This window comes from Lemur catta, chromosome 8 (genome assembly GCF_020740605.2).
Source record: "Lemur catta isolate mLemCat1 chromosome 8, mLemCat1.pri, whole genome shotgun sequence".
NCBI lineage: Eukaryota > Metazoa > Chordata > Mammalia > Primates > Lemuridae > Lemur > Lemur catta.
Window position 1 is genome coordinate 92721076 of NC_059135.1, and position 20499 is coordinate 92741574.

The 20499-nt window shown below is 43.4% G+C and overlaps 1 protein-coding gene across 6 annotated transcripts in view; it reads left to right on the forward strand.

The window, feature by feature from the left end:
* Positions 1-581: 581 nt before the first annotated feature.
* Positions 582-20499, forward strand: part of CFAP221 (cilia and flagella associated protein 221) — a 94209-nt gene continuing 74291 nt past the window's right edge. The window contains exons 1-6 of one of the 6 annotated variants that reach the window (XM_045559149.1): positions 582-709; positions 2829-3014; positions 4222-4322; positions 13475-13561; positions 13696-13794; positions 15854-15954. In XM_045559149.1, coding sequence (XP_045415105.1) covers positions 2876-3014; positions 4222-4322; positions 13475-13561; positions 13696-13794; positions 15854-15954 — 527 coding nt within the window. In that variant the 5' untranslated portion in view covers positions 582-709; positions 2829-2875. Of the gene's footprint in view, positions 710-869; positions 930-1045; positions 1064-1103; positions 1142-2828; positions 3015-4221; positions 4323-13474; positions 13562-13695; positions 13795-15853; positions 15955-20499 lie in introns of those variants that run through there. The other 5 variants (XM_045559154.1, XM_045559153.1, XM_045559150.1 and 2 more) reach the window with 5 other exon arrangements.

Below are 20499 nucleotides of genomic sequence, written 5' to 3' on the forward strand. Positions count from 1 at the left end.
GGATGAGCAGGAGGGCGTGGGCAGGGCAGGAGGTCAGGGGGGCAGGCCCCTTGTCATGTTTACAACCCCTAAACATCAGTGTCAAGGACAGAAAGTTTCCTCAATGAATGAATTCCAACAACAACAACAAAAGAGATGGAGAGGGAATCTATTAATTAAGAGACCTAAAAGACATATCAATTGATCCCATGTGTGAATTTTATTTGGATTCTGATTCAAATTGGCAAACTCTTAAAAAACACTTTACGTATTTATGAGATAATTGAGTGCTGGATATTTGAAGATGCTAAGAAGGTATTGTAATTTTAAAGGTACTGGTATTGTGGTTATTTTTTTAAACAAAGAATCCTTATCTTTTGGAAGTATATTCTGAAATATTTATGGGTGAAATGATGTCCGGGATTTTCTTCAAAATAATACAGGGAGTGAGGAAACGGTGCAGATGAAATGAGATTGGCCGTGACCTGATCATGGCCGCAGCTGAGCGTTGAAGGTCCATATACCCTCTGCCTACCTTAGTTTGAAATTTACCATAATGGAAAATGCAAACAAACTACGAAACCGCGGGGCTTGGGCGAGCGAAGGCGGCGGAAGCTCCAGCCTCCGCGCTGGGAGCCCCGGCCCTGGTCCTGCGCTCCCGCGGGTGGCCGGTGCCTGTCGTCTCCCCACTTTCTCGCTGCCCCTCGGGAGTCCACAAGCCTCGCATACCGTAAGTTGCTCCCTCTACTCCTCTCCAGGCCGCGCAGACTGCCCCGAGCCCCCGGAAGTTGCCCACGGTCCCCGGCCCAGCCGGGGCCGCCCGGCTCCCCCCACGTCCCGGGGGACTTTGGTGGCGTCCGCAAGCCAGCCCGGAGCGCGTCCGCGTCGTCATGGCGACGCTCCGAGCCTGTGCGCCGCCGGCCGAATCCCGCCCGGGAACGATCTCCAGAGTGAGCGGCCTCGGACCGGGGGCCGGGGGTGGCCCGGGGGTGGCCTGGGGGCGGCCAGGGGTCGGCCGCCCAGCTTCTGAGCAGCCTCAGCCCCGGGCGGCGGTCCAGCCGCAAGTCCCGCGGTCGGAGGAGAGGTCTGGGTGATGATCGAGGATGGGGCGATGCGTGGGTCTGGGGGCGACCCCTACCCTTAGCAGGCAGTGGAGTGAAAGGTCGCCGAGAGGAGGTGTTTGGCCGGGGGGGGGGGGGGGGGGCGGGCTTGCTCCGGAGAGCGCAGGGCGAGGGGACCCCCGGGGGCTTGGCAGCGAAGACGAGGTCACGTGGCGGCGGGTGAGCTGGGCGGGGGCGGCGTGGAAATGGCTCCGCTCAATCACCTGGCCTAGTGCCGGCAGGGGTTTGAGGAGTTAGAGGGACCAGGAGAAGGGGCCGGTGGGTGAGCCCGGGCACCTGTCGAAGGGCTGGAGGCGACGGAAGCTGGTGGGGAGAAGGCGGTGCTGAGCTGGGGGTAGGGGAGACATTCTTCAGCGCGCTTGGGGGCAGGGACGTGAGGGAAAGGAGAACGTTCTTTCGAAAGTGACTATTAAGCGCCCCCTTCGCTGTATTCACTGTGTGTTGCTTGAGGCTGTAGACTGTTGGGAGTCTAAAGCTATGGGCCTCCTCCACAAAAAAACAAAAACACAAACACATAAAGATCCACGCATTTTACATTCAATTTCAGGGGTTTCACAGAGCAACCCTCCTGTCTGTGCGAGGGACCCAACTTAAGAGATTTAGTTGTGGAAGATATAGGGAAATGAAAGATTTGTAAAATGTCATTACAGGGCAATAAATTATCAATGTCAAATATGTACTAGAAGCAGTGATTGCTAAAGAATGTTTTGTTTTTTGTTTTGTTTTGTTTTGTTTTGGAGAGAGTCTTGCTCTTTTGCCCAAGCTAGAGTGCTGTGGTGGCACCAGCCTAGCTCACAGCAACCTCAAACTCCTGGGCTCAAGCAATCCTTCTGTCTCAGCCTCCCAAGTAGCTGGGACTACAGGCATGTGCCACCATGCCCGGCTAATTTTTTCCATATATTTTTAGTTGTCCAGCTAATTTCTTTCTATTTCTAGTAGAGATGGGGGTCTCACTCTTGCTCAGGCTGGTCTCGAACTCCTGAACTCAAGCGATCCTCCCACCTTGGCCTCCCAGAGTGCTAGGATTACAGGCATGAACCACTGCGCCCGGCCACTAAAGAATGTTAAAGGGTATTGGATCGGAGTAGACTTCATGAAGAAAGTGGAACTTAATGAGTGTGTTAAGGGAAGTCAGACACAGGGTTCGACGTCAACTGAGAACTGCAGAGCCCCTAGGAGTGTCCCCAGGGCTATGGGCCTGGCTGACTAGGCTCTACCTTCTCATCACCCCCTGTTAGCAGCGTGCCCCGTAAATGCCCCGTAAAAGCAGCGGGCCCTATAAGCTGTGTCTCTGAATGTTAAAGGGTTCCATGGTCTCATGCTCTAAGAAACTGACTTAGAGAAATCTCAGAAAGAAGAGTCCTATTTAACTGTTTACTTCAATATTTTCCACATTTATTTGACTGTGAGATGCTTTACTACCTGCTTCATGTGGCCCTACAGTGAGCTCAAGAAGCATCTCAGGAGTACATTTTGGGGAAAGCTCTTGAGAAAAATTAAGGACCACAGGAAGGTTTGGAGCAATGGCACAGTATTGGTTTGTGATGTGCGTTGTAAGAAGATTAATGGGACAGCCATGTGTGTGGGAATGGAGTGGCCGGCAGAGATGGGGGGCAGGGAGTGCCTGAACCACAGTAAGCCACGCAGTGACAAGGTACATTTGTCAGGGAATGAGAAAAAAATGTACGTTTCTCATGGATGATTACACTGCTACTCTTTTCTCCCCAGGAAATGACCTTTGGCTTTAAAAAGAAGACTCCATTTTTCATGATAAAATGGCAGTGGTGAAAGCCCCCAGCAGAGAACTAAAGAATGCCGAAGAACCCTTTAAGAGCACGGGGCCCCTCGTTTTGAAGAGCCTGGTGGAGAAGCCTAAGAAAAGAACAGAAGTACCTAATCACCTCCTAGAATCGAGTAAGTGGCTAGAAGACAGATTTACTTTATAACTCATATCTTCCCAGGGGAGCCAAAGTCCAGAAAGCATAATGGAATTTTGGGGGCTGATTTATCTGTATCATTTTATAGGCTTATCATAGGTTTTATGACTAAGAACAATGGTTCTATTTAGATCCATCCACTTACCTGATAGATTTTTGTGGTGTAAATTAGTCAACAAGTTCTGTTGCTTCTACTTCCTCAAATTTCTCTCCTATCTGGCCCCACTGCCTTGTTTCTCATCTTCAGTGGGTTACTGGGACTCTTACAGTGATCTCCTCCCTGGGCACGCTCTTGTCCTGTCAATTTTCTTTCTAGAATCCAGGCTGGCACTTGTCCCTATCCTGCTTAAGTACTCCCAACCATTCCCCTTGCATACAGAATAAAGTCACAGTTCCTTTGCTTGGCATTTGGCCCCCCTCGCTGTTCCATCTGAACCTCCCACCCAGCACCATCCCCATGCTGTGCCCTACTCATCCCCAGTCCAGCCACACCAGGTCACTCCCGGCTCCGTCAGACCGCTGCCTGGCACAAAGCACTTCTCCACATGTCCCTGCTCCTGCCTAAGTAAAGAGCTGCAGAAAGTTTTATAGACCTGGACACTTTTGTGAGCTTCGGTGTTTTAATTTTGTTCTCAAGACTGAAAAAAAAAATTCACATTACACACATTACTTACTGTCCAGAGTGATAATTATTCAGAGTTTTAAGATTACTCTATATCACATTGTAATTCTATTCGGAGGAAATCAAACAATAAAAGCTAAGTACACAGTAATAAAATTAAACATTTGGTGTTTGGTTACTTTGACCTGGGTATTCATCACATAATAAGTAAGCTCAGTGCTAGAGCAGAGGCAGGCTGTGTGCGCTTTATGAGTTGGTATTTTATTACAAAGATGTGCTCAAAATGGTGAAGAGCAATTTCTTTTAGTAGGTAATAGACAGTATATATGAATTTGTATTGCAATGGTAGTATCTCCCAAGCGATGTTTAAAAATAGAGAGGGAGAAGGAGTACAGTTTATTTGGAACAGATAATTAATCTTGTTGACAGCTGTATCCAGTGTCTGCAACTTTCATGTGCTTAAAATGCCCCAAATTAAAGAGAGCCTATGTTAATTGGATCTTCTTTAATTTAATATTTTCTTTGATGTCTCATGATACACTTATCTACATTGTTTTTATAGAGGTTTATGCAAAACTACTGAATAATAAGGTGATACAGGCGAGACCTGGCATATTACATTTTGGAGGCTATCGAGTAGAAAAACAACACCAACAGATTCTGGTAGGTACTTTTTAAGTGGGATAATTAATCATAATAACGAAATGACATGAATGTTCTGCATTTCTATTACTCATTCATCTAAAGAACAGCATAATCGGCCAAAGTGTTGGTGTAAATTAGGCCAGAAAGAGAGTTCCATGATGAGAAACTTTAAAGTTGCATCAGTGTCCTTGGACAAGTTATTTCCAAAGGCTCCCACAGCACTCTTTCCAAACAGGCGTCATTGCTGAGCGACTCTTAGGGGCCAGGTCCTGCGCTTTGTGTTTTACATGATTTAATTTAGTCCTTATACTAGCTCTGGATGCTGCATTATTACTCTTATTACATAGATGAAGAAACCGAAATTCCAAAAGGTTAATAATTTGTTCAAGGACACAGAGATGCTAAGTGACGGAGACAGAATTTGGCTGTTAGGTTGCCAAACCGCTCTTGCTGCACGCCCGCAGCACCAGAGAGTGGGGAGTCCCTTTCCTACGAGGTTCCAGCCAGGCCTGCGTTTTATCTGCTCGGGTCAGATGCCCACTCTTAATCAGTCGCTCTGGCCAGAGAGAACTTGTCTAGGTCTGAGGAGGCAGGGGCCAGCTCCACCGGACCTCGGTGTAGCTCCGTGGTAAACTGAAGTCGCTATAGGCTTTGGCCACTTGACCAGAAGAGACAGATGAAGGGCTAGACTGCCCAGTGGCAAAGCCTATAGTGACTGCAGTTTGCCACAGAGCTACACTGAGGACCTGTCCCTGCCACAACAGACTCTCTACTTATAGATGTACTGCATTCTTAGAAGCCATGTCTTAAAGTGGATCATTTTAAGAAAGAGTTCCAGTTATCTCATTAGATTGTTCAGAGTGAAGAGAAACACTGGAGGAAACTGACAAGTGGTAAAGCTACTGGGAAGTAAAATTAGTTTTCTATCAGGCAATGCCTAACAAACAGAGGGAGAACACAGTTTCCAAGGGTCCTTACGCATTGACGTGAGGACAGAGAATAGACCAGGAAGGGAACCTGCTATGTGCCGAGCATTTCCTCCTAGGGTAAGACTTAGGATTTAAAACTGTGATTAGGAACTTCACCTATCAAACTCCGAGGTCACATTTCTTAGAACACAGCATCAAAGACCAAAGTTAATGATTCATTTTGAAGCCTACTTTTCCTGGTTGTGAGGTTTGCTATCTAGGTTATGGTAGGATATATCTAAAATATTAATAATTATGATTCATAATTACTCATTGTTTATAAACTAAATATATACCAAACACTAAAATAGAATTTTATTACTTGCTTCTTACGATTTTCTTTTTTTACATGTTTATTGAGGTATATTAATAATTCACATACTATAAATTCACCCATTTATAATATACATGAGATAATTTTTAGTATATTCTCAGAGTTGTGCAACCATTGCCACAATCTAAATTTAGAATGTTTTTATCACCTTAAAGAGAAACCCCACACTTGTTGTAAATCACTACTTATTCTCCACTCCCTCAATTCTCCCACCCCCACTCCTGCCCCACCCCCACCTTAGGCAAACACTCATCTATTTTCTGTCTCTATAGTATGATTTACCTCTTCTGGACATTTCATATAAATGGAATCATACAATATGTTGTCTTTGATGACTGACTTCTTTCACTTAGCACAATGTTTTCCAGGCTTATCTAAGTTATAGCATGTGTTGGTACTTCATCCCTTTTTATGGCTGAATAATATTCCATTGTGTGGATAGATCGCATTTTGTTTATCCGTGCATTAGTTGATGGATGTTTGGTTGTTCACACTTTGGGGTTATCGTGGATAATGCTGCTGTGAACACTGATGCACTTTTTTTTTTGTGGATGTATTTTCAGTTCTCTTGGATATATACCAAGGAGTAGAATTGTTGTGTTATATGTTATATTAGTTTTCTATGGCTGCTGTAACAAATTACCATAAATTTAGGGTATTAAAAAAACAGAAATGTGTTCTCTGACAGTTCTGGAGGTCAGAGTCCTAAATCAAGGTACCAGCAGAGCTGCACTTCTTCCAAGGCTCTTGGGGAGAATCTTCCAGTTTCTGGTGGCTCCAGGTATTCCTGGGCTTGTGGCTGCATAACTCCAATCTCTACCTTTCGCTTCACTTGGCCTTCTCCTCTGTTTCCCGGGTCTTTTCCTCTTTTGCTTTTAAAAGGACACTGATTGGATTTAGGCCCCAACTGGGTAATCCAGAATGATGTCATCTCAAGATCCTTAACTTAATAACATTTGCAAAGACCTCTTTTCCAGTAAGGTCACATTCACCGGATCCAGGGATTAGAATGTGTGCGTATCTTTTTGAGGCCACTATTCAATTCACTAGTTTTATTTGATTTACTTATTTATGAGCTTACTGGCCATTTGTATGTCTTCTTTAGAGAAATGTCTATTCAAATCCCTGTCCATTTTATAATTAAGGGATTTTTCTTTTTATTGCTGAGTTTTAAGAGTTCCTTATGTGTTTTGGATACAAGTAACTTATAAGTATTTTTTCCATCCTGTAGATTCTTTTAACTCTCTTTATAGTGTCCTTTGCAGCACAAGAGTTTTTAAAAAATTTTGATGATGTCCAATTTATCTATTTTTTCTCTTATTGCTTATGCTTTTGGTGTCACATTTCAGAAACCACTGACAAATTCAAAGTCATAAAGATTTCCTATGTTTTCTTCTAGGAGTTTTGTAGTTTTGGCTCTTATATTTAGGTCTATAGTTCATTTTGAATTCATTTTTGTGAATTGTGTGAGGTAGGGATTCAACTTCAATCTCTTGCATGTTCCAGTGTTATTTGTTGAAAAGACTGTTCATTCCCCCATTGAATGGTCTGGGCTCTCTTGCTGAAAATCAATAGACTGTAAATGTATATGTTCATATATGGACTCTCAATTCTACTTCACTGATCTACGTATATGTCTATACTTAAGGCAGTACCACACTTGATTACTGCAGCTTGTGTTAAGTTTTGAAATCAGAAAGCCTGAGTCTTCCGATTTTGCTCTTTTTAAAGGTTGTTTTGGCTATTCTGGGTTCCTTGAAATTCCATTTAAGTTTTAGGATCAGCTTGTAGGATTTTTGATAGGAGATGTATTGAATCTGTAGATCAATTTGGCAAATATTGCAATCTTAACAATGTTAAGTCACAATTCTTTTTTATAATAGACGTTTTATAACTTTTGTCACAGGTGGCATTTTCCACCTGTGTGGGTTCAAGAGAGGAGGTCTCACCTTTCTTAACATAGACTTTCCTCAGAATCACATAAGTCCTTTTCTTTCATTCTTTTTTTTTTTTCTAGTCTATGGTGTTTTGTTACACATAAGTCTTAATTAGCTTGCCAAGATTCCCTTAGTTTCAAGAAATATTGACATTCTTTACAGGATGGCAGTTAGTAGAATTAATAATTAACTGGTAATTTTAAAAGTTACAATGCCAAAAAATTAACAACAACATGACTCTTTTGGGTTATACATAGCTTTTTTAAACTAGCATTTTTTTTTTTTGCTTTTTTGCTTAGTGTAATGTCAATGATTCCAGTAATGTTACTAAATTTAAAATTATTTTGCCCTCTTCATAATTTGAATCATATTGAATGTACACTTTCCTATTTATTTCTCCAATATCATTTTTGCATATTATTTTATTATTGCCAATGAAGTTGTACTGTCTGGTGTACGCTGTCATGTTTTTAATAGAGTTAAGGATTTTCTTCTGTTTAATTCCATGCACAGTTAGTGAGAGTGTCTGTTCTGTGCCAAACAAACATTATGTCAAAGCATTACGGGAAATGCTAAGGTGAACAAAATCAAAAGTTTTCCAAGTGGTAGAAGGTATTAAAAAAGCACCAAATAACTCAAACATGATACCAGGCAAGCAAGGTGGAGTGAAGTAAAAAGAAGATGCTCTGTGGAGAGGCAGCCTCTCACCCATGGAGGGGGCTGTAACAAGGGCTTGTGGAGGGGAAGCCATGTGGGATCACCCAACAGCAAAGAGGGAAGTGAGGAGGAGACGTTCAAGGCACAGAGGAAGATGTGAGAGAAGTTCGGGCTGAGCGAGCACATGGCATATTTGGAGGCCCATGTGCAATGTGGTTTACCTGGACCATTAGGGCTTTGGAGGGAGGATGTGGTGGAGAAGGTGGACATGTGGGTTGGGAAGAAAATGCTAACATAAAGAGCACGTGTGTAAGTCAGAAAGCAGCAGGAAGTTAATGAAGTGTTTTTGAGCAGGGGAGTGATGTGCTTGTGGAAGAACCAATTTAGTGGAATTTTAGAGGATGGATGTGGTTCTCAACCTTTCTTTAATTATTGTCCCCTATGGAGGCGTTAATGAGAAACTAAATACTAAGGAGTAAGATTTTGTCAGGTGGGGTTGAGCTTCAGAAGGTTGCAAGATACTGTAATGTCTAAGATTGCCTTGGCCCCCTCTAGAATCAATTTTCATTTCCCTTTTGTGTGATATTACCCCCATTGAGAATGCAGGGTGGCAAGGGAGTATGATTTAATTATTGGCAAAGATAGGAAACCTCAATTCTGCACCATTCCGTTGGAGAACAGAGGCCATGTGTCTTTTGTAGTGCTGCCCCCAGCACTCAGGGACACTTGAGTGAATGATACTGAACTCACTTTATTAGAAGAGATTGACTTGGCAGAGACACTCTAATTCCAAGTAAATACAGTGTAAAGCCTAAAAAATCATAGTGCTTCTATCAGACATTAAAACAAACAGAAATAGATAAAAGTACAAAATGATTTCATCTCAATAACATTCTGGGAGATCTTGGGAGCACCAGCCTCCTGTTTCTACCAGCGAAGTTAAGCGGAAGCCAGAGGCAATTACCTTGAGATTCTTGCCAGACTAGGGGGGAAATCCAACAATTGCTTTTATCTTGGTTTGTTACAGGAAACTGTGCAAATTGCCAAAGAATGGAATGATTGAATGTGTGTTTAAAACTGCAGTAAATTGTTCATTAACATTTGAGATCGATCCAGATCTGGTTAAAGGGTATGAAACATTTTACTTGCATTCATACTGAAATCAGTGTATCAATTTACTCTAAAATTTGAAATAATGGTCCCCAGTTTTCTCAAAACCAAGACCCCCTTAAATTCTTTTTTCCATTTGTGCAATGTGATTTTGTGCGGGAAATTACATTTATTAATTAAATAATCCATCAGTTTTCCCGCAGGACAACGGGTATTGCTGTTGCCAGCCCAAAACAAAACTGTTAGCCTGTAAATTATCATCTTAAATAAATGAACAGTTCCTTCCAGCTTTCGAAGATTATAACATTTTCCAATTCCCTATTGCAGCCTTTAGAGACACCCCCAACCCCTGCCCAGAATCTTGCTTCTCAAAATTAGGGCCGTGAATCCCAACGGCTTCTCCTCGGTGTGTGGGTGGGGGAATTGTAGCCACGGTATAAATATAGCATATCTTTCTAGTGCATCAATTTTGCTCTCATATTTTGGAGAAATGCTAGCATGGGGCAACATTTTAGAGTAAAATACATGACCAAAATGCATTTTAAGATAAAACACTTCAAAAAACTTGTAAGCCTGCTTGAATTTTGTCTCAGATCCCTTGTGTTAAGTATTAACCTTCTCTGAGGAGCTGTGCCCCTGATCTTGGAGGCGGGAATGTTGTGTTTGAAGGTTAGCGCCCCTCCGAGCCAAGACTTCACTGGAGGGCCGGTTCTGCTCTTCTCTCAAAGGGGAGAATAGACTCTCCCGAGGGGACACAGAGGGAGCGCCAAGCAGACATGGGAGGGTAGTGAAGAGAACTGTGAGACCTGTATGGGAAACTCCTTTAAGTGCTGAGTAATGGCTGTTCAACCCGTAACTACTTGATGTCTGGCTGGTGGCATTTTTTTTTTTTTGATGTTTTTTTTTTTTTTTTGAAGTGGGAAGAGGTTCTGAAAAACCACAGAAGGGGCTGAATTGCATGTTAGAGTCAAGATGGCGCCCTGTGGAGGCAGCACCAGGGGAACGGGTCCCCCAGGGCCAGGAGAAGGTCAGCTCCCACGAGAACAGAGATCCTGGAGGGACTGGGATATCCACTGACCCCAAAATTGGGACACAGGGTAGGATTTTAGCAATTTTAGCTTGCCTCAAGGGAAACACTGGGTTATACATGTTTTGTTATGTTTTCAAATAAACTTTTTTTTTTTTTTTTTTTTTTTTGAGACAGTCTCACTCTGTTGCCTGGACTAGAGTACGGTGACATCAGCGTAGCTCACAGCAACCTCAAACTCCTGGGCTCAAGCGATCCTCCTGCCTCAGCCTCCCGAGTAGCTGGGACTACAGGCATGCGCCACCATGCCTGGCTAATTTTTTGTATATATATTTTTTTAGCTGTCCATATAATTTCTTTCTATTTTTAGTAGAGATGGAGTCTCGCTGTTGCTCAGGCTGGTCTCGAACTCCTGAGTTCTAACAATCCGCCTGCCTCGGCCTCCCAGAGTGCTAGGATTACCGGCCTGAGCCACCGTGCCCAGCCTCAAGTAAACTCTTAATACTAATTTAACATATACTTTCTAAGCACTTAATTCATTTTCTGAAGGTTTTTTATTCTTTGAATGATGATTATTTTTCCCAGTTTTAGTTATAAATGGAAAGGCAGGAATGTCATTTTATCCATGAAAGGATATTATTTTTAACATTCTAAAAATAAAGCTGATCTGCTGATAAGCATTAAAAAAAGATAGGAAATGTGGTTTGAGCACTGAGATACACTGAGCTATGGGACAGTGGGATGGGGTGGAAAGAGCCCTCGGCCGGAGCTGGAGACCAGGTTCTAGGCCCAACTCTGCCACTCAGCCAGGTGCCCTGTGGGCAGCACCAAGTTCCTGTGTCTTCATAAAATAAGGGATTGTACTACATGGCCTCTTCAGTCTTCCTAGGGCTCAGACAGCACAGTCTTTGGTAAGACAAAGAACATGGACTATTATAGGAAGCAATGAGTATTTGCAACTAAAAATTGAGGACCACAAAATTAGTAGTATCTCCAGTACTCCAATATATTTTGGAAGTGAGTCTCTTGGATGTTGACTTTGTTTCCTAAAATGTAGGGAGCAAGTTGTTCATTTTTTGCTTTAATTTGTTACATCTTATTGTTTTAAGTGCATTGAAAAGCTCAGTGGCACCATGTCCCCTAGAATTGTTGTAGTTAACATTTGGTTGAAATGTCCTTGTCAGAAGGATTTTTCTCCCCGCCATCGCCATGGTCTGCTGACTGCCTTCTCTGCCACCTGCCACGTGGAGCCGTGGGCCTGGCCCTTCGGTCTTAGCTAGTGTCCATTCACTTCAGATCTCAAATAGAAGCTGGACATTTTTTTCCTCTTTCTGAATTCCTATTACCTAAATGTCTACATTTTTGTTTGAGTTATTTCTTATTTCTCTATTGATCCAAATGAACAATTCCAGATGGAGAATCTTTAAAGGCAAATGTGGGAAACTATGGCCAAATAATGTACCTTTTACTATCATGAATGGGATCTATGTTGTTTTATTCCTTAAGAAAATAATTCAAGTCGTGGGCCCTTGAATGTCATTCTAAAGGATATCGAGCTTCTGGGCTCACCAGATTCTCATATCCCTTTTGTTCGAGGGTGGAAGTGCCTGGATAGTATTTCCAGGTAATCCACAGATCCTGAGTATCCCTTGTGCTGATATAGAAGACTCGCCAGCATTGACTTGTGTGAGCGTAATTGAAGCACTCTGGCAGCCACTTCTGGAGTGTGGATGCTGGATTAGGCTCTTTCAGTGCTCACTGAGTACTCCTAGAGTGTGGATTGCCAATTTCTTCTGAGGTTAACCACCCCCGGGGTACACATTAAAACCAGTTCATATGCCCTTGTTTGTTCCACTGTTTTGATGCCTTACTGAATTATTTTAAAGTAAATGACAGATGATAGAAGCACTTCTGCTCCAGTTCTCCCTGGACTCCAGCTCGAGGCCTTCACAATCCTTCCCCCATGACAAGCATGTGGACAGAGCTCTTTGTCATGGCTTCCAGGCCCAGGACCAAGTGGCAGCTCTCTGTCCCTAGGCAGGTCCCACCTCCCCAGGGCTCTGGGTGAGCTGGGCCCAGCCCATCCAGGTTTCTCTCTTGGAAGGACCACTCTCGGGGACCACGCCCTGGGAACCCACACCTTCACCAAGACTGCTGCTTGGAGGTCAAGAAAGGCTTCAGAAACTTTTTTTTAGGCTTTTAACATAATGAAAAAAGAGATGATATTCCAAAACAGGGTCACAAAAATTGTAGTACTTTAAGAATGTTCACATGTAACAAATAAGAACTTTTAACACATGCAAACAAAGTGTAAGTTCATTGAGAGATGATGCCTAAAGTCTAGCTTAGGGCCTCGGAGAATGTGAGGCCTCGGGCAATGGGCCTTCGGAGCCCTTGTGACAGGCCCAGCCTCTGGCGTAGACTTCGGAAACCAGAGGTCTCCCAACTTTCCCCTGGCCCAGGCGAAGCCCAGGTCCCCAGAACCCAAAGTTCCTGCTTCCTTCTCGAGCAGAGGAAGGAGAAACACCTCTTTCTTCCAGACCCAGCTTATTTATCCACCAGCTGATCCTGCCTCACAGGGACGGCCTTCTCCTGTCCCTGTGGAAGTCCTGACCCGGCCTCTTCATTGCCCCAGGGCTGGATTGGCGGCTGTGCTCACCACACTCTCTTTTCTGATTTTCTGATGGGCCGAAGATCCTCTGGCCCCCAAAACCAGTGGCATGTAATTAGAGAACCTATAGGAATGGGTGGCTGGCTTCTTAGCTCAGTTGAGTCACAGGACTAAGTTGAGTTTGACAGAAAGCACACAGGGTAACTGTTACAATGGTGGGGAGGGGCCGTAAAGGAAGACACAACCCTGGTGGGGACCAGAGGCCGCGCGCTCTGGTACTGTTCCTACGGGGGCGGTAGGCACGTGGGGCATATTTTATTATTCTTGACATGGTGTGTGGTGTGTTTATTTTATTATCCTTTAAATGGTGTATGAGGTATTTTAAATCTTTTGAAACATTTAAAAAATACATTATGTCTCCTCAAATGCCTTTAGGAACAAAGATGAGGTATAAAGAAATGAGGAGCTGAATATGCAAATAAATTAAGCAGTGTATTTACTCTAAATGCTGCTTCTTCTCTTCCAGCACCTGGTCAACATTTCTGATGAAGACACACACGTTCATATTTTACCCCCACAAACCAAATACTTCCAGATCAATTATGAGAAAAAGGTAAGCGCCTTTTCGTTACCTGTCCTCCCCACGGTGTTCTTTGCTGGGTTGTGGTTTTCTGTGTGTCAGGCCTGCATGGGCCAGGTGTGCAGTGTGTTGTCACCCACAGTGACAAGAGCCTGCTTGTCTTCCAGGAGCACCACCTTGTCCCTGGCTTGTCCCTAATGGTCACCGTTACATTTTCTCCAGATGAGTGGCGATACTATTATGACTGCATCCGCGTTCACTGTAAGGCAAGTTTCTCAAAATTGCTTTTTATTTTTTGGGAGGGTGGGTTGAACTTTACGTCCTCAAGGGAGGAAGAGAGAGGGAAGGACCAGTTAGAGCTTTCTCAGCCCGGTGCCCGGGTGTCCCCTGGTAGCCAGTCTGGCTGGCATACTGGCTGGCTGCCCGGTGACATGGGCTCCCGCTGGGAAAGTGTCAGGCTCTGAGGACCTGGACAGAGTCAAGAGACACTGCGGCAGATTTCTCACTGCCCTGCGCCTAAAAGCTCATTTATCATGTGGCACTGGCAGTTGATGAAGGCTTTTTCAAATAACTTTAACATTCGCCTTTAAGTGCCAGGTTGAAAAATTAACAACCACTCGGGTTGTGATTATAAACACCAGCTACAGGAATGTCCGCAGAGGCAGCCCTAAGGTCCCGCAGGGAGGTGGGAGCCCTTTGAGTTCTTTATTTTATTTTTTTATTTCAGAATATTATGGGGTACAAACCTTTTGGTTACATAAATCACTTTTGTACTGTTTCAGTCACAGTTGTAAGTGTGCCCATCCCCCAGATAGTGTGCATTGTACCCAGTGGGTGTGAATTTACCCACCCTCTCCTCCCCGCCTCCACCTGCTTGATTGCCAGTGAATGTTACTTGCATATGTGCACATAAGTGTTGTTCAATTAATTCCAATTTAATGGTGAGTACATGTGGTGTTTGTTTTTCCATTCTTTTGATACTTCACTTAGAAGAATGGTCTTCAGTTCCATCCAGGTTAATATAAAAAGAACTCAAACAAATCAGCAAAAAAAAACCATTAAAAAGTGGGCAAAAGATATGATTAGAAGCCTTTGAGTTTTTCTGAGCCTTTCTTAGGTCACCTAATTCCCCCTTTGGCCTTCAGCCAGAGTGGTCAATCCTTCTCTAAAAACTGTCACTCTCACCCCTCCTTTTGCTCTATAGTCCAAGCCTAATCTTGCAACTTGAGAAGCCCCCAGGTTAACTAAATTCTTGATGATTCAAAACTAGAATGGAAGACTATGCTTTAGTAACAAATGTTTCCATTTTTTTTTTCTTTTCAAGCAATGATTTTATTACTTACAATCTTACAGTAAGGTGACTTATCTTAAAGGCATTTCACTTTGACTTTCCTTTTTTAAAAAAAAGTTATAAAAATTTGCAAACTTAATTTTTATAAATCAATAGTGTCGCCTCATTGACTCACATCATCATGTTAGAGTTGCGTTTCCACAGGGGGAGGGAAAGAACCTTAGACCCAAGACACCTAAAATGGTATTTTAGATCAAAAAACACATTTCCTTAAGAATGAGGCAAACCATTATAATTTTTTGGAGTTTCGATTTTTTTTTAAAAATCCTAAAAATGAAACCAGAATATTGCTTTCAGAAGGAAGACCTGCACTGAGCAGAAGAGAAATCCCTGGAGCAGGCATTGTTGAGTGCCAGGGCGTATTTTCTGCTACTTAATAGCAATGCTAGTCAATAATAATACCTCTCAGTTATGCAGAACTTTTAACTTTTTAAGGCCATCACCTGCTTTAATTTTTAAAAAGACCTTTAAGGAAAGGCATAATTGTCTCCATCTTGCAAAGGGAAAAACAAAGCCTTGAGAGGTTAAAAGTCTTGCTCAAGGTAAACATTATAGGAGACAAGAAGCAGGTTTCTGTGCCCTCTTGCCAGTAAATTGTTTTCTATTCTGTGCTGTCTGGGTCAGGTGATTCTGCACTGGCTTCTGTTTTTCTTGGATCACTGAAGGATGTGTTTCCTTATAAGTGTCTGAAATAGAAGCAGATTGATTACTGTCTTCATATTTATATGAGACATCATATTCTTTAACTTTCTTGGATAGTAGTGACCATTTCAATGAAGAGTACTTAAAATTTTCTACAGTTTGTTTATGACTAAGAAAACTCAGTATTTCTAATGTCGTACTTAAGCACTGAAGTTTCTTGAAATAATTTTATACAATAGAAAACAAGACAAGAAATAAAGCATCTACAAGTTTGTCTTTAAAAATTGTAGTCTTCTAAATGTTAAACTTGACTTTTTCCCCATTAATTTTAGGGAGATGACACTTTGCTTGTTCCTATCCATGCCTATCCTGTCCTGAACAAACTGGACTTTCCCTCATTTATAAATCTGTCACATGTTCTACTTGGTGAAAGGTGAGTTACCAAAATGAACCAGTAAAATGTTAAAAGATGTGAAAAGTTAAGAGATACTCATGTAAAAACTAGCCTTGTGTTTGTCCTAATGGCAGCTCATCCTTCTGCCTGAAATAGACTGGACTTGTAGTTGCAAAAGGCAAAAAAACAAAAACACATAAAAATCAAAATATCATAAGCAAGAAAGGGAATTTATTGGGTCATTGAACTGAAAGGTACAGGCCGAGCGGATCTTCAGGCACAGCTAAGCGTAGGGTTTAAGTCAGGTTGCAGGAGCTTGACTCTCTCCATATCTTGGTGGTTCTGCCCTGTGCATCCCCTGCACGGGGGCAAGGCAGGTGCCAGAAGCTCCAGATGTGAGCCTGGTAAGAGGGGTGATTGGAGAGGCTGAAGAGATGGGGGTATTCAAGCAAAAACCCAACATTGAGTCTTATTGGACCAGCTTGGATCACGTGCCCATCCACGTAACCCATCTGTTTTCAGATGAAAGCAAGCAAAGACAACAGATATTCACTACAGATGCCAAATCTCAAATGCTCCTCTTCGTGTTTGGAAAATGGCTAATGATTCCATTTGTAATTTGATATGTCTAATTCTTTCAGTAAATGCTTATTAAATGCCTACTCCCAGGCATAGTGGTCTCTGTCCCTAGATGGATACTGAGCTGTTAGATATGGTGTCCATGGGGGGTTGATTGGTTCCAGCACCCCTTGTGGATACCCAAATCCACAGACACTCGTCACTTATACAAAATGGTGTAGTATTTACATATAACCTGCGCACATCTTCCCATATAACATCTCTAGATTGACGTAGATTTTTAAAACATCTCTAGATTAAGCTAATGCAATGTAACTGCTATGTAAATAGTTTTTGTACTTTATTATTTAGGGAATAATGACAAGAAAAAAAGTCTGTACATGTTCAGTACAGTCACAGATATTCCCAAATATTTTCCATCCAAGGTTGGTTGAATTCATGGATGTGGAACCTATGAATGCAGAGGGCCAACTATATAATGGTCATGTCAGTTGTTAAAATATTCAAATACTTCTATACTAGTTGGAAAATATATACTGTCCTGAATCCCCCATCACTGCACCCCAGCCACCTGGCCCCTCCCCCCTTCCCAATGATTCAGCAACTAAGGAGTGAATACCTAGCAATTTGGGGATGGAGGGAGGCACCTGCAGGACCCGGCTCAGCCTTGTACAGTATCCACTCGGATTCCTTGCTGCCTGTGAAGGGTGGATTGGTTGACATTCTGAACACCACCATGGTAAAAAGATGACTAGACAAATGCTCTGGTCCTGAAGGTCTCAGAGACTAATGGGGATAGGACCATGTCATCAATTAATTACAGCAGTTGCTGAGTGCAGCTCATATAGAAGGTGACATCTGGGTTATCCTAAGAGGGCACCATGGCCTGGGGACATCAGGAAAGCACTCTAGGTCGGGAAAGAGCTTCCACAAAGGCATGGTGGCAGCAGACAGGGTGGACTACGTCGTGCAGGTGACAAAGGGCCACTGAAGGGCTTTAATCCATCTGGTAACTGGCAAACGCTAAACGCTGTTGACACAGGACCAGAGGGAGGGCAAAGGCAGGCCTGGAGGGTGAAGGCAGGGGCAGGGGAGCGTGCAGGCAGCGCTGAGCAGACCGTGCGAGTTGCTAATGACTGGGTGTGTTGAGTTAGAAAAAGCAAGTGAACGATTTTGATGGTGGTGGAGGCTTATGGATCACTGTGCATGAGCTTCAGGGCCCTTCTATTTTTCGTTGTCTTTGAGTGGCACTCAAGAATTTAGATCTGGAACAATCTCGTTGGTCCAGCTGATGTGTGACTCTCCTCCCACCCTGCCACCCCCCACCTTCCCGGTGAGCTCTCACTCACCATCTCTGTTTACTTTTGTTTTAAAACGACTCTTGAAAAATTTAAAACCAATAATACTTGTAAAAGAGAATATAATCATTTGTACAGTTTAACGAATAATAATAATGAATTCTTGTTTTAAGGCATAAAATATGACCAGTACCTTTGCAGTCACTGTTCTGAATCTTGTGATAGTCATTCCCTGGACTTATTGGACACATATGTATCACCCCTAAAGCACACATTGCTACCTTTGCCAGTTTTTGATCTTTACATAAATGGAATCATACTGTGTCTAAATTCTTTGGTAATTGTTTTTTCCCTTAGCATTAATTTTTGTGGTTGAGCCATGTTAGTGTATATGCTGTATTCACTGTTGTGGGGTGTCCACTGCATGAATTTACCACAGGTTTTATCCACCTCCTGCTTGTGGACCTATGGGTTGTTTCCACTATTTTTTTTTTTTTTTTTTTGCTGTGATGAGCACTGTTTTTTTGTATCTTGTACAGTGGGTGGCTCCAGGGGCACACGTTCTAGAGCTTCTCCAGGGTATATACCTAGAAGTGGAACTGCAGGTCACAACAGAGGTTTAGTAGTACTATGTAATGACAAGCCGTTTTCCAAAATGGTCGTTGGCATTTACACACCCACCTGCAGTGTGTGTGAATTTCTGTTTCTCCTACAAAGGCATTATCAGACTTTTGCATTTTTGGTGACTAATTTATTCTTGGCCCCATGCTCTTCCATTCTCTAATTATTTTCCCCAAAGAATTCTGCCAGAACTCCGTCACAGGACTTCCTCCTCCCTCTCACCACCCCTTCCTGTCTTCACTCACGCCTTCTCATATTACAGGGACCCCAAGAATTGAAAAAGGAGAGTCCCTCCTTGCAGAGCACGGGGACTCTATGCATCTTGAGGCCCAACAGATAGATATCTGGGCCTTTAAGTGGGCAGATACAGCAAATTTTGTATCAAAAGCTAAGTGGCAGGAATCAACTTTCTAGTTTATTAGTTCTTTTTTTGTTTCCTTCTTTTTTCACCTCCACAAATTACTTTTTATTTGGCTCATAAGCTAGGTTTATGAGTTGAGAACAATGGTTTATAAAACTGTTGAAAATAATATGCCTAATAATGCAGACATCTGTCTTGGATTCTTAAAACAAAAATCTGCCAACCTCCCTGGAGGCTTTTCCCAAGATTTGTTGTGCATAATGCTCTTCATTTATAATCAGGATGAAAATTTCAGCTAAACAGTTTATTTAACTGAGTCATTGTGTATAATGATGTAATATTTTAAAGAAACCTTTCAAGAGACAAGCACGCTACTTTTTTCTTCCCAACATTCTGGCAGTAGGCATTGCCTTCCCAAGACTTCATGCCCATTACATAGTGGCTTTTTATCAGCTTTTAACTACTCAAACTGTCCTAGGCTGCATCTAATCCAAAATTTGTGGTAACAGGACAGGGGGTGAGTACTGGAAAAGGCTGCCCCCTAAAATGTTTCCTGTTAATTCTAGGCTACCTTGGGGGTTGAAGGAATCATTTGAGTGGGTTCTTTATGCGCCATTCATTCAGCCAACCTTTATTGAATGCCTGCCGTGTGCCGGGCACGCTGTGAGGCCCCGAGGATGCAGAGATGGTCAAGACCTAGCGCTACGATCACATGGACAGTTCTCATTCCTGATCCAGTGTATGCCGAGGAAGAATGCCCAGCTCGGTTGAAGTGAGTTGGGGGCAGGAGAGCTCAGACAAGACTTCCAGGAGGAGAACATGTCTGAGCTGTTTGGAAATTTGGCCAGAAATTAGCCAGCAAAAGGAGGGTGTGGGGTGGAAGAGAGGAGGGGCTGTCCCAGGCAGTGCAGTAGCACAGGCAAAGGTAGAGATGAGAAATGGTGCAGCTCGTTTGGGCCTGTCTAGACATTCCTGTGACTGGACATGAGTACACGAACTGTGGCAGGGAAGCAGGGAGAGGGCTGAGCGAGAAGGGCCTCATAGGCTTGGCTGGGAAGTGCAGATTTTACTCTGAAAGACTAAAGTGGAGAAATGACACAGCATAGTTCCAGTTCAGAAACCTCACTTTGGCTGCCGTGTGCAGAGATTGGAGGGGCCACGGCCAGACTGCTGCGGTGAGCCAGGCACAAGACAAGAGGGCCCGGGACACTTCGAAAATAGGCAGTGATCGCAAATACCCAAATACATCGTAGGGTCTTAGGTCAGGTTCCTTAGGAGCGCAAACAGGATTCATTGTACACGATTTATTAAGGAATAACTCGTAAAGCAGTGAAGGCTAGGGATGGGGATGCCCAGCCCCCCAGCCAAGGGCAGTTCTTTGGAGAAGGTCAAGGTGACAGGCCGCTGGTGAAGGAGAGTGCCAACAGTACCCCTACAAATCTAGACAAGCCGACTGGTCCTTGACTTATATGCCCGCTCTGTCCACGTGCCACTAGGCTTCCTCCACCTCTGGCATCATGCTTTCCTGGAGTGATGGCAGGTTCCATGAGCAGCTGAGTGGATACCAGCTGTCACCTGGCAGAGGTGATGACCTCTCGGTGGCTGTGTCATTGCTGGATAATGCAGGGCTGACGTACACCAGTGAGCCATCTCTGGGCTGCTTTCCCTTCCCAGGACAGAGCAGGGCCTAGGAAGGAGACACTGGCAGCCTCCAGGGACTCCTAA